The sequence below is a fragment of the Malurus melanocephalus genome, unplaced genomic scaffold, assembly GCF_030028575.1.
Source record: "Malurus melanocephalus ecotype Western Australia unplaced genomic scaffold, MMel_1.1 scaffold_1, whole genome shotgun sequence".
NCBI classification, from domain to species: Eukaryota; Metazoa; Chordata; class Aves; order Passeriformes; family Maluridae; genus Malurus; species Malurus melanocephalus.
The window spans coordinates 8,730,703-8,755,948 of NW_026623233.1; the positions used below are offsets into that span (position 1 = coordinate 8,730,703).

Consider the following 25,246-nt stretch of genomic DNA (forward strand, 5'->3'; position numbering starts at 1 on the left):
AACTGGAGCTTGGACATACTTGGAATATTCRTCCAGCAGTAAGATATCCCTGTAGCATATCTGTCAACTATAGGATAAATTAAAAATCTAAAAAGAAATGGGGTGTGGGGGGGTGAAGTTTTCTCTCTGGCCATGAGGTAGCACCATTGAGCTATTCACATCAAAACCCAAACCTGACCTGCCTCAAATGTGCAAGCAGTGCTTCTGCTGGTACAAGCTGCCTGGCATCTCACACTGAGATATCAAGAGATGAGCTTTACCTCTGTGCTGATTTAGTGATGAGTCAGGCCAGGCCAATCTCTCTTGGCCATTTTCCCCCTCTAAGATCTTTCCAATTCCTTGCATGAAAATCAGCATTTCACTGGCCATGATCATGTCATGTCCTTTACCAAGATGTCTCTGGGCTGTAGAATGCAGGCTCTGCCAGGCTCTGAGCAGACATGAGGTACCCTTAACCAACTCCAGCACATGGGTCCCCAGGGATGAGCAGAGACAGTGGGACAAGCACAGACTGCAAAGTGGAAAGTAGAAGTTCCAAAAAATATTTATAGGTTTGAATGGGGAACKGAATTTGAGCTCCTAGTGGTGGTATTTGTGTTAAGTACATGAAAAAAATAGAAACAGGCAGGAATGGTCAAATCAGTTCTTAAATCTGTTCTTGATTATATTATCCACCTCTTGAAGACACTGAAGAATTGGAGAAGAGTGCAATTTGCTGCCAGGCATTGTCTGGAAAACATCAGATCATGGCCTACAGGACATCCACTTTCCTCCAAGGMAGCTCTCTGCATTGTTTTTGTGTACCTTTGCCAAGAATATCCACTGGTCTGAACAGAGTGAAGAAATCCTGCTTGCAGAGATGCCTTGCTGGTCCCCTGCAAGCCATTTCTGTGAACAACGCATTTCCTCCAGAAAAAGTGATCTCAGGGAAAAGAATAGGGAAAGAAAGACTGTCTGATGGAAAGTTATTTCCATCTGCAGCTGCAGGGTTGATGGACCCACTCAAAGGCAATTACAGATAACACTGCCCTGAGCATGTCAAGGAGGCTGCATRAACATCAGATTAAATTGTTCAGCCCCAAAAGATATTTACATCAGGAAAAGGAAATTGTGCTTTCCAGAGCTTCTAGGGACACAGACTGTGCTGAGATCCAATGACATTTACTTCCCTGTGCAACACTGCCAGGGGCACCACAAGAATTGCCCAATATTTGCTGAGAGAAAGTATTGTGCTTTTGAGGAATACAGCAGGAGGATTTTCCATGAGCATGGAAAGTTGCTGACAGATGTATCCCAGTACAACCTGGGAGAAAACATGTCAGCCCCTGTGATGGAGGCAGGAGAGAGGGGAAAATGTTACAAGAGAAACATGGAGTAAGTGAGAGATTTTACCCGGCCTACCCACTGTGCTGCAGCAAACCTTGTGYTTTATGAGACGGAAAATTATCTGAAGTTCCAACAGGGCCAACAAACACCCCAGGGCAGCTGACATGGAGGCAAGTCCTATGAGAAGGAAAGCCATTGTGACCTTGGAATGTATTTTGGATGCCTCAGCCTGAGCTGGAGCAGCTGTGCTGCCCACAGCCCTACAGCACTGAGGACTAAGGGGCAGCTCTAAGGGATCAGCTCTGCTTAGACTCAGCTGCCCCTGGCAGTCTGACCTCATGGAGGTGTGATGGGAGCTTTGGAGGAAGGCAGATTTCTCATTTCTTTCACAGTTCTGAGAGTCAACAGACATGATGTCTTCAGACCCTGCTCACAGAAGGGTGAGTGGACAGGCTGAGAGCTCATTTTTAGTTCTGCTATTCCTCAGAATATCTGAGGGCAAAGCCATCCCTGGGTAAGGCACTGCCCCAGCTCCGGTGCTGCTGACAGGTACTGAGCACAGCACTGGCAGCGAGCGAGCATCACTGAATGCTCATGTGTCACAGGGGCACCTCAACATCCCCCAAAATGCTTCTCCTGCATCTGACTCTGCTGAATTTAGATTAACAGTGGCAGCAATGGAGTCTGTGTCTATTTTTGCACCTTCTACCTTAGAGGTTTACAGATGCACCTTCACATTGTCAGGGTTTGTAGGGCCAATGGCTCTCAGCAAGAAATGGAGTTGGCAAGAGAGAAGTTTGGGAACTGCTGCCTTGTGCTTAGCTTTGAGGTGCTATATTTTTTTTTTAAAGTTAAGGTATCAGCTCTTAATTTTGGTAGGATTTGAAAGAAGCTAAGACCACACAGGCCTTCCTTTTGTCATGGGAAACTGTTGCAGGATGCTGAGCTCCTCTGTTTCAAGGGAATGATGTTCCAGTGGCTCACCTCACCTGATTCCACAGTTTATCACAGGCCTTTGAAGGCATTGGACTTGCCCCTGGAGCTGCTCTTTGGGGTCAGGAGCTGCACAGGCAGTGACAGATCATTTTTGCTTCTACTCCCACAGTAGAAACATATCACGCTCAGGAGCGAGTGCTTGGGATTTGTTCAGGGTTCAGCCAGGGAAACACCACCAGCAGCCCACAGGGATTCTGTGAGGTGGAATCTCTTGTATGAAGTGAAAAGGATGGATGTACAATCCCTTTGTGCCTCCAAGAGCCTTCAGTCCAGAGAATGGTTTAGGGGAGAGGAGACTGTGGGATGCTGGAGCTACTGCTCAGGGTGAAGCATAATCCACCAAAGGCTCACAGCTGAATCCAAGTCTTGTTTTGTTTGTTGAYAATTCAAAATCCTGGGGGTAAAGTGTTGAAAACCTGTTTAATGAGGGAGTGTTTGTGACTTGGGCTGATATCAGTGTTTAATACATTCACTGTACCAAAAACATCTCCTAGAGCAATTTTCAGATCCCTACTGAGATGGGAGAAGTCCTCTGTCAGTGCGTGCCAGACTGCCAGACAACCTAGCTCTCATGGAGCAGACTGAAGTGTATCTGGGTAATGAGGTTTTGGCTGTGTGGCTCTCACTGCTCCAGGAAGAGATGATTTACCTAGACCATTATGCTGAATGTTTGAAATTAAAATTCACCCAGAGCATGCAATGCCTCTCTCACTCACCCACAAAGGCAGCATGCTCTGGAGGGCAGCAAATGCAGGGATTTCACCTCCAGCAGGTTTCTCACAGCTGAATTTGCTCCCACACTTTTCTTCAGCAGCAAATCTCAAGAGCTTCTCAGTGATGGAAAATGTTTCTGCTGAGTTTTAGCCCAGTAGTGCCCTCCCCAACCTCTGAGCACACACACGGTAACACACAGCTCTGGTCAGGGGGAAGTGGCCTCTTCATTTTCTGCTGAGTGTCAATCTTCCAGCATCATCTCACCTGTGTCTAAGAGCAACAAAACAGAGGGCAGGGGAAAGGAATATTGCATCTAACACTGCTTTTTCTCCCGTAGGCTTTTGCATTTGACACACTGTCACTGAGAAGAAGAACCTAAGCACAAACCCACTTCACTGTGGTGCAAAATGGACTCAATTTTCTGCTTTGTCCCCAGCCCTTTCCACCAAAAGTTGCTTCACACTACAAAAGCCATGACCATTGTGAAAGAACAAGGYAAAATTCAGATGACAGAAAACAGGCATGAGACAGACCAGCAGCAGAATCTAAGCAGCAGTTGGGGTGGAGCAGATACTCACCTGAACCCAAAGCCATACATGGAAGGAAAAGGAGCATGGCTTCAGCATAGCCCTTCAGAAAGAAGCATTAGAGACCACAGCCTCAGCCTGCACCAAMCACAGCCCCATSTAATGGGTGTAAGTTCTCTGTAMAAGGTGACTTGGACATGTGGAAAAMCAGGCTGAAGCTCTGTTTTTCTGTTTTAATTAACATCTGCCTCTCAGCTGGTCCTTGTCAACCCTCACAGCCAAGGATGAGCTCCTCCAGCATCTGGAGACAGCCATCTCAGCGAACCAGAGCACAAAACATCCTCTGGCAAACCCCACTGAAAGCAGCCKGTGCCATCATCCCCCTCCAGCCAGCCCTGCCCTGTGTGTGCCCAGGGGAAAGGCACAAAGTGCTGACATTTCGTGGTGTTGAGAGGAGCTGGCTGAGAAGTGCTCTGCTCCCAGATCTGAGTGTTGGCTCAGATCTCAGGCAAACATTTCTTAAGAAGGGATCTCCGCAGTCACGTGTCATGTGCCTTCCAGGGAAAAAGCAGACAATGCAAAGAAAAAGAGATCAGCTGATCTGTGCAGGGTACTGGGGGAAAGTCTCCCTGCCAGAAAGTCTCCCCTGATTTATGCTTCCCCTTCCAGGATGTGCCCTGGAGAGGTGCTCCATGGCCACGTTACAGCCTCCCCAGTGCCAGCTGGGCACGTCTGTTTGAGAAACTCCCTGGGCTCACACAGCCCTGCCAGGGATGGCTGGGAGCATGCAGGAGGAGGATCTGCTCTTTCCAGATTCCTCCATGCCGTGGGAGGTCAGTGACAGCAGAAGGGGCTGTGGGAGGTTGGGTTTGGGTTAAAGTGTGCCTGGGAAGAGGCATGAATGTGGGATGCTAAGGAGGGAACCTGAAAGAAAGCTGGGGGTGAAAATTTCTTCTCTGTCCAGATTCCTTCCCAGACCAGGTCTGAGCAACTTCCAAGACATGCTTGCCYGTTTAGCACTGCTGCTTCTTCTCTCCAGCCTTGTCCAGCCTGGGGGCAGCCCGGGTTCTCTGGTCCCTGGACAGCAGGACAGAAGCAGGGGTGGTTTGTCAGCAGCTCTCTGCTAAGGGCCCCACKCTGCTGATAACCTCACCTGATCCCTGCAAATGAAACAGCAAGGCACAAAGGATGCTTGCTGTGTCCTAAGGATGTGCTTGAAAGCTGTTCTTGGTSAGACAGCTGAGGAGCTCTGAAGAAGTCTCACAAGATTCAGGACTCACAAGATTGATCAAATATAGCAGTATTCTTGTTTTGCTAGTGCTTGCAAAAACAATAGGATGATATACCCACTCCCAAATTTAGGAATGCCAGCATTCTTCTATAATTTTTTTTTTTAAAGCATAAATCCTTTGGGCCAGTTCTAATGGGGATGTGATGTTTCTTGTGATGCTGCAAGGCCCTGTGGCCTTGGGTCTTCTTCCCAGCCATTCCAGAAATGACCRCAGGGCCAACTGTAGCTCTGTGATCCACACCACAGTAATCACTTGAGGCACTGGAGACTTACCCATTTTCCAGCGTGAGTTTAACAGCAAGGATGTACAGCTCACCCAATCAAGTGCATCTCCCTTTGCATTTTGGAAAAGAAGATAGAACAGCAAATCAGGGACCAGGGATTCTCAAAAGTTAGATCAATATCCCTCTCAKGCAATACAAGAAGGACAAAGTAAACGGAAAGCAATAACCAGGAAATTCACTGCTGCTTTGGTGCTCTAGAACCAAGCGGTACCACACGAGAATTGCCACCCACCCTCCTCGATCTGACAGTGCTGARGGAGGAGGGATTTGCCCTCTGCCAAGCAGGAATGTTTTATCTGGCATCAAGTACACAACTGAAAGCGCTGTGGATCGCCAGGCAAGGCTTGAACCAACCTGCTCAGACTCTGCCAGTCCAAGTTTTCTTTGGGAGGGGGCACTTTGTCGTGACAGCCTTCAGGGCTCATCACGGGCTGCCAGAGCAGCGCCAGCGTTGTGCCTGATCAGGCGTGATCCTGTCTCACCTCGGGAGGCAAAGGAAAAACAACCCAGTCGGAGCCTTCGGAGCACTTTCTGGCGAGCCAGCGGGGAGCCCCGGTGGCCTCACACGCCACCTGGGTCACTGTGTGTCACCAGCTGAGCCAGCGGCACACAGAGCCAGCGCTGGAGTCCCAGGAAAGGCTCCGGAGCTGCTCCCGCTCGGGATCACCGCCGAACAGCGCACCCTGAGCGGGCCCTGCTCGGTGGGACCGACCCTGCAGGAGATCCTGCACCCCCATCTAGCGGCCTCAGCCATCCCTGTGCSCAAAAAGGCACGAGGGAAGCCCTGGATGTCCTTTTTTTTTTTGCAAGAAAATCACTGGCTGCACAACGAGGATGTGTAAAGAGTGAGAATGCACTTCACAGCAGCTGGGATTCCCCCCTGTCACCCTGGGTGTGCTTCATCTCACCAGCTTCACACATCTGTCCTGTAAAACATCACACCAGGTTCTTCACAGTCTACAGAACAGAACTGAMCATTTCAGGGTTTGATTAATTTCATCCTAAATAAAACACTCTAAAGTGTGTTGTGAATCACAGTTCAGAAGTGCCTCTCTTTTCCCCTGACTATTGGGAGACAAGCAACAAAAAACTAACTGAAATGCCAGCATCTACATGGAGAGCATCTGCAATTAGAGGGACAGATCCAATCTTCTTTGTCTTATGGCTGTTACTGAATTAATTTAAATACAAATCTTGTTTSTCATGGATGTCAACAAGAGATCTGTGATTGCCTGGTTGAGTAACACTCTAAGAGTGCTGTCAGATCTGTGTATGAACATGTTCAGCAGAACATCATTCCCCATCCCCTCCAAAAGAAAACCCACTTCTGGTTTATGCTGTTTCAAAGCCTCTCATGTCCAGTTGTGAACACTCAGGTCCTGCCACACACAGATACTCAGATGAGTGGAATTTTACAAGGATGCTGGCATAGTTGCCTGTGGCATGGGAACACTTCTCTTTGTACCCCATTACCTCCACGCAGCACTGAGATTGCTGTAAAAGAATAAAACTTCCCAGAGAGCTCACCAGCCCTCCTCTGTAGTGTTATATCACTGCCCAAGTGACCTCCTTGACTGTGTGAAGAGAGCAGTGCTGTCTCAAAGACAAGTACACTACCAGGAGCAGTGAAAAGGCCTGATCTGAGGGGCAGGAGGGATGAGGGGTCCCCTAGAGATCCCTTCCACACTGAGTCCTTCAGGGATTTGTGGTGACAGGCAGGACTAGGGCAATGGTGAACACAAGGTCTGAGACAGCAGGAGAAACAGGCTGGGGCTGCACTTGGGACAAGAGGAAAGTGCTGGTGAGCAGGGTCTGTCTCCATCCGCTCTCCCCAGGCACCAGGTGAGGAGAAGAAATTGGGATAGTTTTGGACGGGCCATGGAAAGAAGAAAGGAAGGCAAAATAAGCTGTGCCAACCTTGCCAGCAGAACCTGGGTAGATGCCAGCAGCCCTGTCCTGCAGTACCCCTGTGCAGGGAGCCAGGGGTACCCTGGAGAGCCCCACTCTCCTCCTTGCTGGCCCCAGGCAGCTGTAGGTGGTCCGTGCACGCGTGGCTGCATGGTGGCTCACAGGGTTTTCAGCTCTGAAGGGACACAACAGAAAACAGCAGCTCTCCCTCACAGCAGGAATTGCTCAGTGAAGAGAAACATGCAGAGAAAATTAATTACTGGRCAGCTTGATTAAGACAGCATCATTCAGCTTTGGGATCCCAGTGAACAAAACCAGTTCAGATTTTTCTGCTTGAGGCTGCCCATGGCCTCTTGGATCTTGTTAACATTGACTGTGTCAGGTCCCTCCACAAGAGCAGAGCAGCCTTTAAACATAAGACCACTTGGCTCCTTCCAGCCCAGGAAGGTGGGTCCTGCCTTCCCATGAGGATTTTCACACCATTCTCCTCTTAACGAGACTGATACTATCTGCCCACACCTGCCAGTTTATTCATCCTCRCTCCTGTAGTCACAATTTCCAAATAAAGCAAAAGCATCAGCCATCTCTGACACCAAAATAGTTTGGGCACCAGCTACTTTTTGRTGAGAAACAACACCAAGTCCCCTCAGAGTGCTCTACAAACTGTTCCTTACAAGGGCTTTTTGTTTACTGTTCCCTCCTCCTGCACCTTTGACAGAAATTATACCAAGGTGACTTCTCCAAAAGGGAAAAGAATGACAACATTCAAACAAAGGAGACTCAAGCCCAGATCTCTAGCAGGAAAACTAACCTACCTTTGAGCGTCTCACAGTCTTCACCTTGAGGTGAAGACTTGAGGCAGCAAAGAGCAGACTTGAGGCAGCAAAGAGCTGGTGGGGAGGGTGCCAGAGCAGATATCACACATTCTCTCTGGTGGCAAAGCTGTCTGGGTGGCTTGTCCTCATCTCATCTCATCAGCAGTGCTGATGCAAGTGTTTATGAGACTGCTGTAAACCTGATTAGGTAGACAGTCCAGRTTTTCCCAAAATCTCCTCCTAACAACTCCCAATTATTTCACTGATTCMGTTTCATCAGTGCTCTTAATGGGATGCAGAACCACAGCCAGGGCAGGCAGCAGAATCTCTTTAAGGGCCCTCACCATGAGAGAAGACAGARCACAGAGCTGTTCTCACAACGCTGTGGCACAGCGGGAGGCAAAGCATTTGCATCTCCAGACACCACAGATGAGTCTGGCTATTTTTAAAGTTGCTTTTCTCWGCTGTGAGCCTCTCTAGTCATAGGTTGTCATGGCTGCCAAAAAGATAGCTTCTACAGAGAATGAGAAGTAGAATTATAGCTCAGCTGAAATGCAGAAAAACTTGCCAATGAAAGCAAAACACAAGGTGTTTCAGGGTAGCCCTCCCTTATTTTCTGCACTGTTTGTGTTTTCACCAAGTATTTCTTCCCCTTTAACTCATAAAATTCACTTCTTGTATTCCTATCATCAGATTTCTCTACACACACAATGACTGCAGTTTTAGTTTCCACCCTCAGAGAAATACAAGGCTACATTGATCCAAAGTGCCTTTCTTAGTCAATTCAATTTTTAAATTCATGCCTTCAGTACATGATGGCAATCCTGTGCACTGCTGTCATCTCTATCAAAACTTACTGGTTTGCCTGTAAGAGTCCATGTCCTGGTTGTCCTGTAAGAGTCTAGGTAGTACTTTTGTTATGGCCTCAAGTATAAAATAAAAAAAACACCTTTCCTTTTGACAGCTTTAGGACAGAACAGTGCTACTGCGATAGAGGTTAAAGATGATGAATGAATTTAGTAAAGTAAGTCAGACACCAMAGAGACCCCACACTCRTAGAGAGAATTTGCTCTCAACWCTAACCAGACCTATGTCATCTAGGGCATGCTTTCAGTTAAGATTCAGCACAGCAATGTTTTCAAACTAGTAGGAAGCCAATTTCCATTTTTACCATTTCAACATTCCTTACAGGCTGCTGGTGAGCCTTTTGTTTAATCAAGACTTCCACATTGTCTTTGCAGACGAACCTACTAACACCAGGCAACTTTGTGGTTAAAAGTAATAGCTCTGCACTAAACCAGTAAATCTGMCCATTTTAAATTTTCAGGTAAATCAGAGTGGCTCAAATGGATAGATGAAAAATAAGGATTGAAATGGAAAGGTATGTGTGATTTGTTCACAAGTTAGGAAAGATGGTTTCTAGCCTCAAGATTAATCTCCCAGGATCCTGTTTTGTTTTAGGAAATGAGAACAATTGATTCATGATGACTCTCCAGTTTTCCTTACACAGATCAAATCCAGAACCTTATTCATATAGGAATACAGTGCTTCTATCCTAAAACCTCCTCCGTTCCTCAGCACCCACTTGAGCTTTGGTATCATTTAATTACTGTTYAATGACAATAGCCCAAGAGCCAGTAGGACATACTGAGTCAGCCCTGCTAGCCCGGCTGCAATGCACACACAGAAGGTGGCTGGGGGAAGATGCTGTTTTTTACCTCCAAGCACCACCACTGGCAGTCCTCACACCGTATTCCTCCAGCAGCACCATTTCCTGACCCTAATGATGGGGCTGGCAGGGTTCACATGTTCTCTTGCTGTCCAGGTGAGCTTCTCACACAGCCCTTTAAAATGTTGGAACCGCACAGAATAATGCAGAGAGGGGATGGGAATCACATGGAAGTTCAGGTGCCTCAGACAGCAGTGTCACACAGCCAGCTGACTCAGGTACCTGGGTCCTGTCACCACATCAGTCCTGCCCTAGCACGTTGCTTCAGCCAGAGAGGAAACATGCACAGGGAACTTCTTTGGCTTTGAGAGAATCCCCCGGCTTCCAACTATCTTTTCTGTCAAAAAGAATTTTGTTGCTTTTCAGCCTGGGATAGAGAGAGAAAAAGACTGACATGGCATGCTTACTTATGCCTACGCTTTTTTTTTTTTTTTTTGCTATTTTCCTGATTCCAGACATAAGGGATGCTGTCCCAAGTTTCCCAATCAAGCTGTTTCTCTTGTGGGCAGTATTTCTGAGTGTTTCTGAAGGTAACATCAGAAACATATGCTGCAGACAGACAGGAGACAGAGGCTAAGCAAGTATTGGAAGCCCAGTTTTAACACAACCCTCTCACCAAACGTGTTAAGTTATACTGTAAGAAAAGCAACTTTCAAAGATTTCCTATTGACTTATGCTAAGACATATTAGCAGGACAAAAAAATACTGCATACACTGGAGTAAGCAGAGTGCAAAAGAGACAGACCTGGAAATGGTGTTACAGTAATTTTGCATTTACTCTTGCATTTACATTACAAATCTTGTGTCCGTTTCCTACCTCACCTTACGTAAAATTTTGTTTTTCAAACAAGGTTTACCGTTCGTCAGTGAAAACCCACATTTACACAATTGCGGTCAAGTTCACCTTCACCAGGGCACTGGTGATGTGTCTTCCACTGTCAGTTTGGTTTTTGTTCCTGATGTGGTTGATCTGTTAAACCACTAATGTCACTCAGCTCGAGTGTGCCTGCAGCAGCTYGTCCCCAGAAATTTCTCGGAAAGTTGCCGGGGCTCTGGTGAGAGACACCTATTCAGCAATGGGAGTTACCTTCAACACAWGCTGAATGAACACACCCTGAACGCTGGGTAACAGCCTTCCAACCTGGAGGGGCCGTCACCCAGCCTGCCTGGAAACACTCCCCAGGAGAGGCAGTGATACAGCTTGTCACACAACATCTCAGAGCCAGAGCTCTGTGCAKGTGATTATCCAGAGAGGACAGGTAAGCTTCAGGAGTCTGATGTGCACAAACCTCAGCATGTCCAAGGCCTTGAACAGGTCCTAATCAGAAGGTGGTGTGTGAGGAAACGTCGGTGGTTCCACAGGTGCTGTGGGCTCAGCTCTTCCTCCTGTGCTTTCATCACGGTCTCAGCTCAGTCACTGTGCAATAGCACAAGGAACCAGTTCAGATGCTGACCTAGCTGAGAGAGCTTTCTTTGYTAAGGTAGTTTATGGCTGGATCAGATGCCCAGTCCAGTTCACTGCAGAGTCCCATGGGTGCAGTGCTGACAAGAAAAGGGGTGGGTGAGGATGGGAGGAGGAAGCGAGGATGGGACTCGGCAGTTCACACTCTCAAGGATTCCATCTGTGGCCCCACTGCACAGTGGATGCTGTGCCCAGAGGCACACCAATGGCCACTATGAATTTAAAAACACTCCAAATATGGACACAGTTTTCAGAAATAAACAATTTCTTTTAATTGGCAAGTCGAACACACATTACAGGTCATTAGTATTCAATAAACAATATTAAGTTACAAATACATGTTAAAAATTGCAGTTCATGGCAGCTAAAAGCTTGGAGTCCAAAATGCATCTTTGCAATGCTTCATTACTTCCCTTTCCCAAGTMTGCTGGGTGAAGATGAATAAAAGATCATTTATCATCTACTAGAAGGTGGTCTACTATATACTTAAACAAAACCAAAACTTAATTCCTAAGAACATTACTAACAAACAGAAGCATTCAAAGTACTTTAGCCATCTTAAATCATGTCAGATGCAATGAGGACACAGTTAAGAATTATTCTTTAACACCTGAAGCAAAGACACAGACATCTTCACATTAAACTGATAGTTCAATGCTTTCYGATCAACTCAGCTTAAAACCAGTACTTCTACCCCACAGAGGCCTAAAGTCCATCATGCAGGCTTCCAAGCCATCAAAGCTAGATTTTGTATATCAGACCCTTACACAGAGAAAAATTACGGTGTACAACTAAACAGCATACATAAATATGCATTTAATATTTAGAAGATCTTTATTCCTCTCCTTTTGTTGGTATTAGTGAGATACACAGTTCATTCCATTTTTACTACTCTCATAATATTAACAAGTTATCATTATGCATGTTAATATACTAAATATCATTTAACAAGTCTCTTTCAAAAAGTATTTAAAAACATTTTTGGAAAAGTAGAAATCTATTTTCCAGAAAAGCGAGTGGTACTAGGATAGCATGGACTCCAGTGCATAAACTTCCTTTCAGAGAAAACCCATCTTGATGGTTTTTGTGCCTAGGAATCAGCACGTCTCAGCTGTCAGATTCATATTCTATTTGTCCTTCTCACTGTGGTGACAAAAGGTCATCAAAATCAGCTTAGTTTGCCCTTCAGTTGGCAGACTTTCAAAGATTACCATTCACTGGACTGTGTAAGAGACACACGTAGCTTTGACACRAGTTCATTTCTTTCTTACTCATATTTCTGAGAGTCAGTTTTATTATACTGCTGAGGTTGCATCTTCAAATCCAAACTCTGCTGAATGCACCTGGAGAAATTACTTCGTATCTCAAAAATATCAAGAGTACCATTCAGATTTGAATTTCTATTAAAAACTGTGCACAGTTAGCAAAAATTACGCTGCTGTAAAAACAAAAGGCCTGCTCCTWGGCCTGCTCAGAATACAAGCTACAACGTAGAAGATTACACCAGAAGGATTTTTCTCTGCTTTTTCTCTAAAYGCAGGCATTAAAAGTAAAGTGTTACTAAGCTTTTCCTAAGAGAGCACGCAGGGGGTGTGGCATAATATACATTAATCAGGAACAAAAAACAGTAACAAACAACCATTCTAGAAAATGCTGCATATCAGCAGCATGCTTGGTTTCCAAAATGTAAGGAATTGCATGGGAGTTGTCAAGATGAAGTCCACACACCGTGATCATTGAACTGATCACTAGATTCCAAGAAACCAAAGCAAATTTAAAAATACTCGTGACAACTGCCTAGAAGGCAGGGTTTTATCATCTGTCAATAACCAGATGAATAAAGTGCATAGCAACTATTATAACAGTTTCTTGAGAATACGTTTACCAAAGTCTCAAAGTTTGTAAGTTTGACACTTATCTAATCCATACATTTTGCTACATGTGTGGCTTCCCTTTTGTTTTGCTGTTTAGCATCACTGATCAACCCTTCAGCACTGCCCTGTGATTTCCTTTGCACTTCATATGGAATGTGCTGAGATCTCTGACTGCTGCCTGATGTACGTCTGGAAGCTCTTGTCACCAATGGGATGTTCCCTAAAAGAAAAGGAAAAAAACCCAGTATTATAAAGAGGGTTTTCTGTCAGGACATGAAAATGTCAGAACAGAAAGTAGAACACACAAGAACTTTCTCCCTAAGTTTGATTTTCAAATGTGTRATTGTAAAGATAATACCGCATTTTACTTCAGCTAGAAGAACTGACTGAATTGATCCTCTTTTTTGTCAGCCATATGCAGAATGCTTTATTTATGTGTACACAAAATACAGTCATGTGGCTGTGCCAGCCACTCTTTCCATTTTTAAACCAATACTCCAAGAYAAGCTGGTAAACACATGTACCTTCTGTTTTTAACTGCTCAGCTCAGCACGAGTTCAAAATTTAAAAACAATATAACCAATCTCCATTTATCATTTATGAATGAAACTGCATTAAAAACTTCCTTAGAGTCCTTTAAAATATTGTGATATCAATCCTAAGTCACTAATTCACTAAGTCACTATCAATCCTAAGTGCTACTTTGTATTTGCAGGATCTTTTTTGGACAAAATATGGTGAAAGCCAGAGCATAAGTAAGGGAAATACCATTTTCCAGGACTGTTTCCCTGTTTGGACAATCCATACTTACTGGCTTCCATACTTTGTCTTCTTAAATTTATCCCTCTTATACTGAGCATGCTCCTGCTCTAAAGTTCCAACACCTTCAATAATCAGCTTTAGTGTTTTATATGTCTCCTTAGGGTCATCAATGACGAATGTAGAATATTCTTCCTCTTCAGGTCCATCATACACAGATTTGCTCCCACAGGCCTCTGAAGGGAAAAACAAAGTACAGGAAGAGATATCAGGCAGGCAGAACAAAACAAGACAAGCAGACTAAATATATTCAGTCTGGGGTTCATACAGTTTCTTGGTTTGCTTCCGTAAGACCACTATGGCTGACATCAACAGCAGTTCTCTGTCCTTTTGCTGGGCTGTTGGGAGGCACAGAGGCTGTCCCATGCCCATTCCCTCCTCCTGGTCTCATTCAGAAAGGGCAGCAAACCTGGCAACTGCTCCTGGCTTGGTGGGAAGCTGTCCTGTGCTGCATAGGTGATGCTTTAATCTCAAATGCCACTATCAGTACCCCAGGCACACATTTTGGAAATTCTGACACAGGTCTGCCTCTGGCCCTGTGCTGCAGGGTTGGCCTGCACAAAGTCAAGTATTCACTTGTTGGGACAGGTTCCATCCCCAGGCAGCAAGTACAGGTTGAATTAAAAAACRTTACAGGCTGAAGTAGCCATGTTTTACCACATTATCTTTAAAAAATTCATAMAATAAGCATAAGCAGAATATGCCATGACTACTGTCTGGCTGCCTGCTCAATGACATCCAAAGGGGCAAGTTATACTTCTGTACCTTCTGATCTTAGCAGGGAGCCCTCCTTACTAAGAGATCTGGACACTGMATACATGTGAACACCCAAACACATTTCCCATGTGATCTACTCCWGCGCTGTAACCRAGCATATTAGAAAGGGCAAGAGTATTTYACTTTGCCTCTCTTTCTAGCTTTAYTGCTGTCCCAGTGTCAGCTTTCAAATTCCCTTCCCCTTGCTGCACTGTCGGTGCCAGAGCTGCGTCCTTTTCCCCAACACCGAAACTCGATGCTGGCTCTGGCAGCGAGGATTCGGAACAGGGGAAAGCTGGGCACCGGTTCAGACAGCTCGGAAGTGGTGAGGATCTTGAGTTTGCAACTGCACAGCAGCCAGGAACAGATTGAAGTGCTTTCCAATCTGTGTGTTTGACACCACTGGCTTATCTCATATTATAAAATAAAGTCCTATTTAAAGATCAGTGCCACAGTCAAGGCTTCCCCGCCACTCCCTGTGCTAAACTGGGATTTCAAGTCTGGCACTGTGTACACCGGATACTTCTCTTGGCATGCCTTCTAGTACCAACTTCCTCTCCTGTCTCTTCTTTCTTTTAGCCTTTCCATCACATCTCTGCTTCCCTCAGCTCCTCAAGGTTTCCCAGCCAAAACTCCACTTTTCAACATTACACAGGCATCCACAGGTTGTCCTCATGGGTAATTCTGAAAGAGCCTTCCCAAAGAAACCATTTGTACCCAGCCTGTTCTTAGGATCTGAATCAGGGAATGTGCACATGACTCTGGTAACACAAAACCATATTCCACTGAAACCTCAACTTCGCTGGTGCTTCTTGTCAGSATCAGTAAACCTATGGTTCAGTGCTGGCTCTGATTTGACTGATGAGCATCCAAGCAATGTTCTGTGCCTATGCTATTTTAGGATGATGTGGTTAAAGCCATAYTTCAAACAACTGTTATTACGCAAAGAACTTTTTAGAGACCATGAGACTGCACCAAAAATAATACACACAACTGCCTCAAGATAACAAAGGGGAAACAAGTGAAAAAATGGCCACTGTGTTCTAGAATGTGATTTGCAAAGTTGGTCAAGCCAGAACATCCAACTTTTCACAGGTATTTTTGCCCTGGTAAGTGCATTGGAGATACAATGATTTTTCATCCTCACCTTGCATTTTCTCCAATTTTGGCATATACAAGTTGAAAAGAGAGTAGATGCGCTCAGTTTCTCTATCTCCATCTATATCCAGTTGTATATTTGCTGGCAGGCCTCTGCAAGGCATCAGGAAGAGAGTTAAAAGTTATACCCTAAACAGTGTATTATGGCACATACAGCATTTAACAAGAAAACCAAAGTAAAAGTGAGTTCTCATGACAGCCAACAGATTGTGTGTAACAGAGGTCAAAACCTTCCATTTTTCCCAAAAGAAAAAGACAAGTTCAAACTTCTTTATGCCTCTATATATCCAGCACACTCTCACTGACTTGAAAGAGAAGACTGTATCAGTACCCTGACATTTTGGTGAATTAGTCTGCTACAACCAGATGGAGGAGCCAAAGCACTGCACTTCCAACCACCCAGCTCTCATATTCYGAGTATAACTACCCCTACAGTCTCGTTACTTCTCTGTTTTCTGTATGACCACCACAGAACTGTGGCTGAAATCAAAAGCAGAGGTTCCCTGTCCTGTAGGAAAATTGCTTTCTACAAATCAGACAGTGCATCTTCATTTAAGAGAGAGAATGAGTGGCCCCTGAAAAGATCAATTTAGAATTAAATTTATCAGCAGATGAGTGCTTCAGGAAGTTGAAAACAGGATATTGATGGGATTTCTGACATTTTTATTAATGACAGAGGATCAAAACCAAAGTATTTTATCCCACAGCCAACTCCTATCACCATCTTTAAGTCTAAAAATGTCAATATTTTGATCAAGACATGCAGACACTGAGAGTATCAGGAATACCAGCAGCTGGCCTTTGAACACCTGCACACCTGGCAAACCTTGGTTAGCTGTGCACCTGCAAGTCACTCTGCAGAGACACACAGACCCATGGCAGTACTGACACTGCTGGCATGTTCAGACCCTTACCCTGTGCAGGGTGTGCAGCCAGGGGTGTTGTCTGCAGTAGCTTTACAGCAAAGCCAGTGGCCATTCAGGTAGGCAGAGGGATGGTAGACTGTGAGGCGCTTCTTGTTGCACTGGCTAACTTTGGTGAGGATATCAATCCAGTCCTTGGCCTCCACACAATTATTTGCTTGGATATACAAGACTCTTCTTTCAGGTTGGATCACCTGGAACATCTGCAAATAAGCCACAAAATAAAGCATTAGAATGAGCCAGTGAACCTAAGACTAGACTTGGAGTGAAGATTTTCTGCAGGAAAAACACAGCTTAAGGAAAGAATGGACCAGTAAATACATATCAATGCAAAACCAAGCAGCAAATGTGCCCCTGAAAGAACTAGACCTTTCCCCTGGTACAAGGAGCAAGATACCATTCCTGTAGGAGATGATTTCCAAACAGTTAATATCAACTTGCTGCTTGGATCTCAACAAGATTTGTTGTCAGCCTCAGGGAAGCAATTTTAGTAATGCTGCAACTCCAAGATTTGGAAGGCTGACAGAGGAACCCAGCGCTGGCGTGAAAGGAAATCGTCGTCAACAGGAGGCAGAAAAAACAAGTTTGCATCCAGCCTTAGTGACAGCTTTGCTTTAATATTGCCATTTCTCTAGTCTTTTTAATACCTGTTTCAGCATGACTTTTGCCTTTTAGCAACTTTTGTGCTTCTGCACCCAACTATAGCTGCTATTAGAAAATCACAGAAACCCTGCTTCTCTTTGAYTGACATCAGGTGCTTTAAATAATTACATATTAATTCTGTATTCTGGCTTGGTCACTGAAAATCTAAACTAAAAATCTTCTAACTTTTCAAACCAGCTTGCAACCTAAAAGGGCATTTACTTTCCTGAATGTGTTCTGRGAATTCTGATCCTTGCTGCAGTATTCTATTTACGTATGGCAAGAAAAATARGAATATATTAGCACAAGAAGGTGGTAACAGTATTTTCTACTGTTTATGGAAGGACTCTGAATGTTACTTTCCAGAATGGATGTGATCACCTTGATTTCCCACATAATACTGAATTCAAGCAACCAAAATAGCACACAGTTTTTGATGTTAACAATAAAGAAGCAAGTTTTTGATGCACAGCCTTATTGCTTGACTACACTAATCATGCACTGAAGATTACTAAACTCAAGTCAGTGATCCTAGCTGCAAATTCTGGAAAGGTATATTTCCTTCATTTCCTCTAGCTTCTGCAAATACTTCTTTTAGTGTGTTTTCTTCTCTCTCTTGGGTATGCCTGAATTATCTTTGTCCCCTCTACTACTTCATTTGGTTATTCAGATCATTGCCCATATCATAAGGAATATAATTTTTCAAACACCTGGTTTCACTGTGCTATTTTAAAAAGAAAACCARARAGRTGTAGACACAGACACACACCAAAAAAAAGCCCAACAAAAAACATAGAAACGAATCACCAAACAATAACAACAAACCAGAACAAAACCCCCAACAAAACTGAAATTTGCCTYTGTTACATAGACCTGAAACAATGGCCTGAATTCTGCACCTAGCTGGTTGGGAAGATGTTGCAGACTGGTACCAAGCACAATCCTTTCTTCCTTTGTAACACTTTTAGGTCACATCATTCCAAATAGGAAAGGGAAAATTCAAACAACCATTTCCCTGGATCTAGTATCCCTRTTGGTATCAGACAACAATTGGAAAAGCACAATAGACAATAGCAGTGTAGGAGCTGCTTGGTGTGATCAGTCCAACAGTGCCAGACACACACCAGAGAGTCCTTTTGACAAAAYTCTTCAGGATGTAACTCTCAACTGGAGTCTGGGAAACAGGGAAGAAAAAGGAAGATAGAAGCATGCACTTCAACCCTGTATTAACAGAGAACTACAGGGAAAAGAATTTTAATGTCCTGCTGGGGTAAACGGAGTCTCCTGCATTCCAACAAAGGAACAGATTTAAGGAGCATGGCTTTGTGTAAGGGGATCCCAACCGAAGCGATCCAGCATATGGTAACTGGTACTGAGGAGCCCACAACTAAGCCAAGAATTTCAAGTGGTTGCAAGACTTTTACACCAGTTACCTCCCAAACAACACAGAAGACCCAAAAAATACTTAAAACCATCCTCACATTCCCCAGACCATGCTTAAGAATGATGAAGGCTACTGGCCTTACTGCCAGACAGGCAGATTTATCATGAGTGAGAAAGACACACTTGGTGCAATTCAGAGCACAGATACACAGACAGTGTTTACATAAAATGTGAATCTTTAATCACAATTAGCACACATGAGGAATATTCATTGCAAATACATCTGCTGTGGTGTTCTGAGAATTCTGATCCTCGCTGCAGTATTCTATTTACATATGGCAAGAAAAATAAGAATACATTAGCACAAGAGGGTGGTAACAGTATTTTCTACTGTTTATGGAAGGACTCTGAATGTTACTTTCCAGAATGGATGTGATCACCTTGATTTCCCACATAATATTGAATTCAAGCAACCAAAATAGCACACAGTTTTTGATGTTAACAATAAAGGTATATTTTTTCTTGCAATGAATCTTCAAAATAAAGATGTATTTTGGATGCTCAGTCTAGCCCAGTAGACAGCATAARTACAGAATTATAATGCAGCTCCTCTCCACAGACAGTGAGTTTTATCTCAACTGTGTGGCTGTTTTCAGAATGCRGGTGGCAATGGTTCATCACATGTTACAGCTGCCTTGTGACAGCTTAAATTATTTTGCAGCTTGGTTAGTTTTTGCTTATGTAGTRGAGTTATAAACACCAGAGCAAACTACAGTACAATTGAGATGTGTTCTGAAAGCAGGTGGAACTGAAACTTACTCTGTGTTTTAGCAAAGAGAGAGATGGTACCAAAATAATACCTGAAACTGGGAAATACTGGGCAGCCTAGAATTGTATTTCACTTTTAACAAAGAGCTGTTTGAGGAACCTATATCTACGGCAGGTTTGAGAACTGCCCTACATGGTGCTCACAAGCAGTGTAGATGACAGGAAAAACTTAAAGGCAGAAAAACATAAAAGCCACAACCATTTATGTGCATAAATAAGTCTGTAGTACATGCATGTTTAGAATGGGAAAAAACACTGAGCTCTTTTATTCTGTTTAATTTTAAATACAATTTCTCAAGGACTAGACTCAAAGGCAAAGGTGTATTAAAAAGGCTCCCAACATCAGCCAAACTGATCAACTCTGTTCTTACACAATGGATGGTGTAAGGAATGATTTATATGGTGTATCTTYCATACAGAAGTTGGCAGTAGTGTTYCATGCATGAGAAATGCAGCTGTATTTTATTCCCTGATACTAGCATGGCACAGAGATTGTTTTGGTACATGAGCTAACCTGAATTAAATATAAAGACATAAATACATACATATATATACTGTCATTAAGCAATAAAGAAACCTAATAGCTAATAAAGAAGCTGTGATCCTTCAACATTACAAGCAGCAAGTTCCTTCCCACCAGAGAGGCCTGGCAGAAAGGGCAGGGACTCGATCATCTTACCTGTGTGTGACATTACAGAGCTGACAGCTGACCAGCAGCGCTCAGTACTGAGTGTGCTGCASATCACGACATCCAAAGACTGCTGACTGGGCTGTTAAGAATCTCAATGGGCTGTACTTTTGGAAACTCCTGCTACTATATACAGAACAAGCAGCTGTGGTTGTACATCTTTCAATAGAAATCCAATCCAGGTTACAAAAGGGAAAAAGGCGATTAGGCTGTGGATCTAGAGCAGCCTAACAAATACATTAATGAAGATGACCTACTTACATTTTTCATTTTAAAGGATTCCTCCTCTAGTCTTTCCACTGCCAGAATGTTTTCAATTGGAATGCTACACAGAGGGTGATCACCTGCAGAACACACACACAAACAGATAATGAGCAACTTACTCAAACCTCATCTTCACCTTTTGCCCTAATTCTAAGYGCTGATTCAGTTTCTTTGAAGATGATTTTGACTGCATAAGAAAAGAAGGAAAATCTTGCCCGCAGCGGGGATTTGCTAACATGGTCCCTACATATTATCTTAAGCACATTTCTGTTTTCAGCTGCACACTACCTTATGCTAGCAAATCTCTTAGAAACTGATAACTGAAGCAGGACACAGTATATTTACTGTGAAGGTGACAATGAAATAAATCATTCCTGTTGGCTGAACTGAATTTGTGGTGATGCAAGATCTCAAAGCTGAGTGTGAAATAATGACTGGCATGATCTGAACATATTTCCTTATCTTTCTTACTCCCTGTGCATTTATATGATGGAAGGAAGTAGTATTTGTTGTGTACTACTGAACAGACAGGAACAATGGGCAAAAAGCAAAATCCTTGCTATTAGACAACATTAAGTAAACACATTTTGAAAATTCAAACACTGCAGGCGAATCTCTGTCTACTGTATCCAGTTGTGCCAATGCTATAGAATTTATGAGCACATCCTGAGATGCATCTGAGAATGCCCAACACAAACCAAATCCCAGCTTAAGGTTTGTAAGTTTTGTTTCCTAGGACAATCTAGGTACCCATCAAACCTACAGATGATGTTATTAACTGATATTAGACAAATCTTATCAAATACTTTGCTATTTGCCAGCTTCTCTGTCAGTACAGACACTAGAAAATGAGCAAGAATACACAGGCTGACAGACTTGCCTGCGCTGTGTCTTCTACGGTTACAGATTTAGATCTCAGTCTTCTACTCCTACACAATCCTTATGTTTAATCTTTGCTTTAATATTTTAAAACAAGACTGGAAAACCTTTGTTACCTTTGCTTTTCTGATAGGTAAACTCATGGTTTGTCAGACGAAACCATCTCTTCTTGAAATTTTTCATACCAAATCGTTTTCTTCCTTGTGCTCTCTTGATCATGAACCTAGCAAACAGGACAACAATTGTTACAATACACCAGATTTTAAAGATATATGCTTAGGTACGTTGATTTATTCGTATATATAAATATACATACAGATATGTGCCATGGCACTTGCAAAGCTTTAGGAAGGGACACAAAGTTTTCTAATTATTGAAGTCTTTCTTGGCAAGGAAGAGAAACATTTGGATAGGTTTAGTATATCTATTAGTTAAGTCTGTCCTTTTTCCAAATCTAGATGAAAGGCAAGACATGTAACTTGACTTGTAGTTGTTAACTGAGCTGCAGTTTGTGCCTTTCTGCAGTTACAAATCCAGCTAAATGGTTTCCCAGTACAGCAGAAAAAAGGCAGAACATGGTTAGTACTGCTCTGCCAAGCTCGACCTGTTGACTCTGCAAGCTTTGGGTTTTTTTTTAAGCTGTGAGAAAGCTCAAAAGGTTTAGACTATGTTTAATAATTAAAAGGCAAGTGTAAAGCCTCTGGAGCACAGGGACTGTACCTTTACATGCTTTAATCACTCTCGAGCTCTAGAAACTAAATCAGGATGTTCCACAACCTCATTTGCAATTGCACATTGATACCACARTTGGAAATGCAATTTCAGTAACACACGAAGTAATCTCATGGCTAGAAGATAGAGCACCCCCAACCTCTTTTTTAGCAGATTAGGGGTGTTCATTTAGTGAGTTGTCAGTTTTAATTAATTTTAAACTTGAATGAGTTCACTGTGGAATGAGTTTACTGAGAAACTGTGTTGCATCCACTACTCTCCTAACCACTAAATCAATCCAAAAGCTTCAGTGTGACTTTGGTGACTTCATATTGCTCAGCATCACTTTTGGTGGATAAAAATGTGTATGAATATGCAGTAGAGAGTTGATAACAGCTACTTTACACATTACATTAACTACTGTGCCAAATACAGAACTGTATAATGGAGTGGGTAAAAGCTACTTACTACAGAGTAGTTTTTATCAAGTGGGAAGGCACTACACAGCACAAAGGGCACACAGGGAGAACAGCGAATGACTGGGTTGAATGTTTTTCAATAGCAAAGCTAAAATGCTTAGGACAGCTAATACTGTTTCTTGCTTCTGGTATCTTCAGTCACAAATAACTACAACCAACCAAACCACAGGTCTGTTTAAAGCTCAAACAGAAACCCAAATTCCTTCAGACTTTATCTGTACTGTCATCAGTTGGGCTGGTGCCTGCTGCACATTCCAAGTTGTATGGGCAAAAGCTGACAAGGACTACCTACAGCAACCAATATTTTTTTTAACTGGTTATAGTTACACACCTCTCATTCTTAAAATGGTCATACAGTCACTGTCTTGGTCCTTATTCTTGGAATACTTGAGAAATATTTAATAAAACCATGTGATTCAGGTCATCACTAAGCCCACTGGAAGTAGCTCTCGTATTTGCAGGTTAAGGCAAATTTCAAAGGAAGAGCTGATATCTTCTGGCAGGACAACATGCTCTTAAGTTAGTTTCTAGACCTTCTCAGGCCAACATTTAGAGGTGACTTAAAATTGCAAACTCCTACAGAGCCTCCCCTCTTTGAAAAATGCAAATTCCATATGGCAGAGCTAAGAGCATATTTCTAATTAAATTTTTYATAACTGACATAGCCAAGAGAAAAATGTACTTTTATTTTCCAGAGATAGATGACAAGCATTCAAAGTCACAGAAGTTGTAAGGTCAATTTCTTTGTTTCTAGCAACTGCAAAATGTATGAGAAGCCAGAGCAAATAGATGCAAGGGAGAAAAAGTCCAAGATTAAACCCATTTCAGCACAAGGTGGTTAGAGACACTGCTTCTTCTCATGCTTATGGTAGAACTGAGTCTGGATCTGCCTTGCTTGGAAGTATTGACATGCCCTTTTCATCAACAAAAACAACTAGTTTTCCTTTCAATTCTCTTCTTTTTGGTAAGAACCGGGCAGGCAGCTGTTAAGCAGTGATGGCATGATTGATGTCAGCAAACCCAAGTGCCAATGACTAATCTGTTCATTCAAAAATCCATATGCTATCGCTTTCCATCTGATACTTTTAATAAAGGCAAAGATAGATTAAAAAACCAAAAGCAAGCAAAAATATTGCAAAGGCAAATAKAAACCCCACTAGAGAGCCATTCAATCTGGAGAAGAATCAAATCAAAGACTGTAAAAATTCCCATGACAAAACATGGCAATAATGCAAAATGTCAGGAAAAATAGACTGCTGAAGGCCATTCCTTAACTTTAAGAACAATTTACATGAATACTACTTAAGAAGTGCCTAGAAAATGTATGGTCTTTTCATTACTTTCAGTAAGTTCATCAGGATACATACTTGGTGCTTCTGCCTACAGATAAAACTCTTTTTTTTCTCTATTTACAGCAGGTTTTTGTTTTAAGGAAAAGAAATTTAAGAAGGTCAACATCATGAAATGGGCAACTAAATGTTCTCTGCTGGGTTTACAAAGGCATTTCAGGATGGTTAAATAGAATGCTTCGTCCCCAAAGTTAGGTCAGACAAATCTACTGCTGCAAAGGACATGCTGTCAGCCAACAGCTACAGCAAAGCAGCAACTGCCTCTACCATCTTACCTGCATGAACTATTACCATCAACTTTCTTTACTGTTAGTTTAAGAGTCCTTACAACAGCAGCCACAGGCCGAGCAAGAAAAGACAGAAAAAAATCAGACAGGAGCAAAAGAAAGACAGAGGCAGAAGAAATGTTTTACAGTTAGAGGGCAAATGTTACAAACGATAAATTTATTTTGAAAACCAAAAGAATGATATATGTATGGAATTAAAAGAGACAAAATTGGTTCTAAGGACRGAGGTTTATCAGAGAAGTGAACTGTCATGGTGAACTAGAAGGGGTAGTCATGTAGTTTTTGCATTAATTAAAGCAACCATGAAAGCTTACTTGCAAACAGTATTTGAGCTTACTAAGCTCTGACAAGAATTTAGATTTTTTTACTTTCTTCCTTTCAGCTTAAAGCTGTTTCTACAGTACACTCAGATGATCTTAACTCAGTTTTGTAACAAAAAGTATCAACAATTGGTATCTGAAATGAGCACAGCATATGGAACATGCTTCCCAAAAAAGGAAAGGTACTAAAACTAGAAACTGTTCCAAGTGCATCTCAAATTTTCCTCGAATGGCTATGATAATAGTTAGCATATGGATCGTATAGGGCAGCAAAAGCAAATTCCATCTGCAGGCTTTGCCCTCATTAAGCTATTCAGTATCTGTCTTCACAGTGGAATTTTACAGCTTTTATTCACTGGAGTTCAGGAAAAGCCCCCAGCTTGATTTTAATACAGTGCTGATTTAAGTTTACTTTGCCTTAGCTGAGCTGATTAAGTTTTACAGGCTTCTGTCTCCTCCACTTACTTCAAAACACATTTATATTAAGATGTTTAAATCAAATGAAAATATGTTCAAATCAGCTATAGCAACCACAGAGAGCAGAAATTGCAACACAAGAATTTTCCTACTTTCTTCTCTGAATGCATGGATGGAAAAGGGGGGGCGTAGAAGAAAAGATAGCTGCCTTAGAATGGTACTAAGCACACAAGTAGAGGGTTTTGTTGCACATGCATACTTACCCTTCTTTAAGCAATATAGGTTGCTCTATGCTCTTGTGATCTCTTCTTCCCGAAGATGAAATTAGATCCAGAAACTRAAAAGTGAACAAAAAGCAGATATAAAAATTACAAGACCACACCACCCAAATTAAAATCTTGAACGTTTTCACAGCAG

The 25,246-nt window shown here is 42.8% G+C and overlaps 1 protein-coding gene across 1 annotated transcript in view; it reads right to left on the bottom strand.

Annotated features, from left to right (window-relative positions):
- Positions 1-11,303: 11,303 nt before the first annotated feature.
- The window catches only part of RASA3 (RAS p21 protein activator 3), a 128,639-nt gene continuing 114,696 nt past the window's right edge, over positions 11,304-25,246 (bottom strand). Inside the window, exons 18-24 of the mRNA XM_057363698.1 lie at positions 25,093-25,166; positions 21,383-21,489; positions 20,385-20,467; positions 16,574-16,785; positions 15,649-15,752; positions 13,738-13,921; positions 11,304-13,146 (exon numbers count right to left, since the gene is read on the bottom strand). Of these exons, the coding sequence (XP_057219681.1) occupies positions 13,071-13,146; positions 13,738-13,921; positions 15,649-15,752; positions 16,574-16,785; positions 20,385-20,467; positions 21,383-21,489; positions 25,093-25,166 (840 nt within the window). The 3' untranslated portion in view covers positions 11,304-13,070. The remainder of the gene's footprint in view (positions 13,147-13,737; positions 13,922-15,648; positions 15,753-16,573; positions 16,786-20,384; positions 20,468-21,382; positions 21,490-25,092; positions 25,167-25,246) is intronic.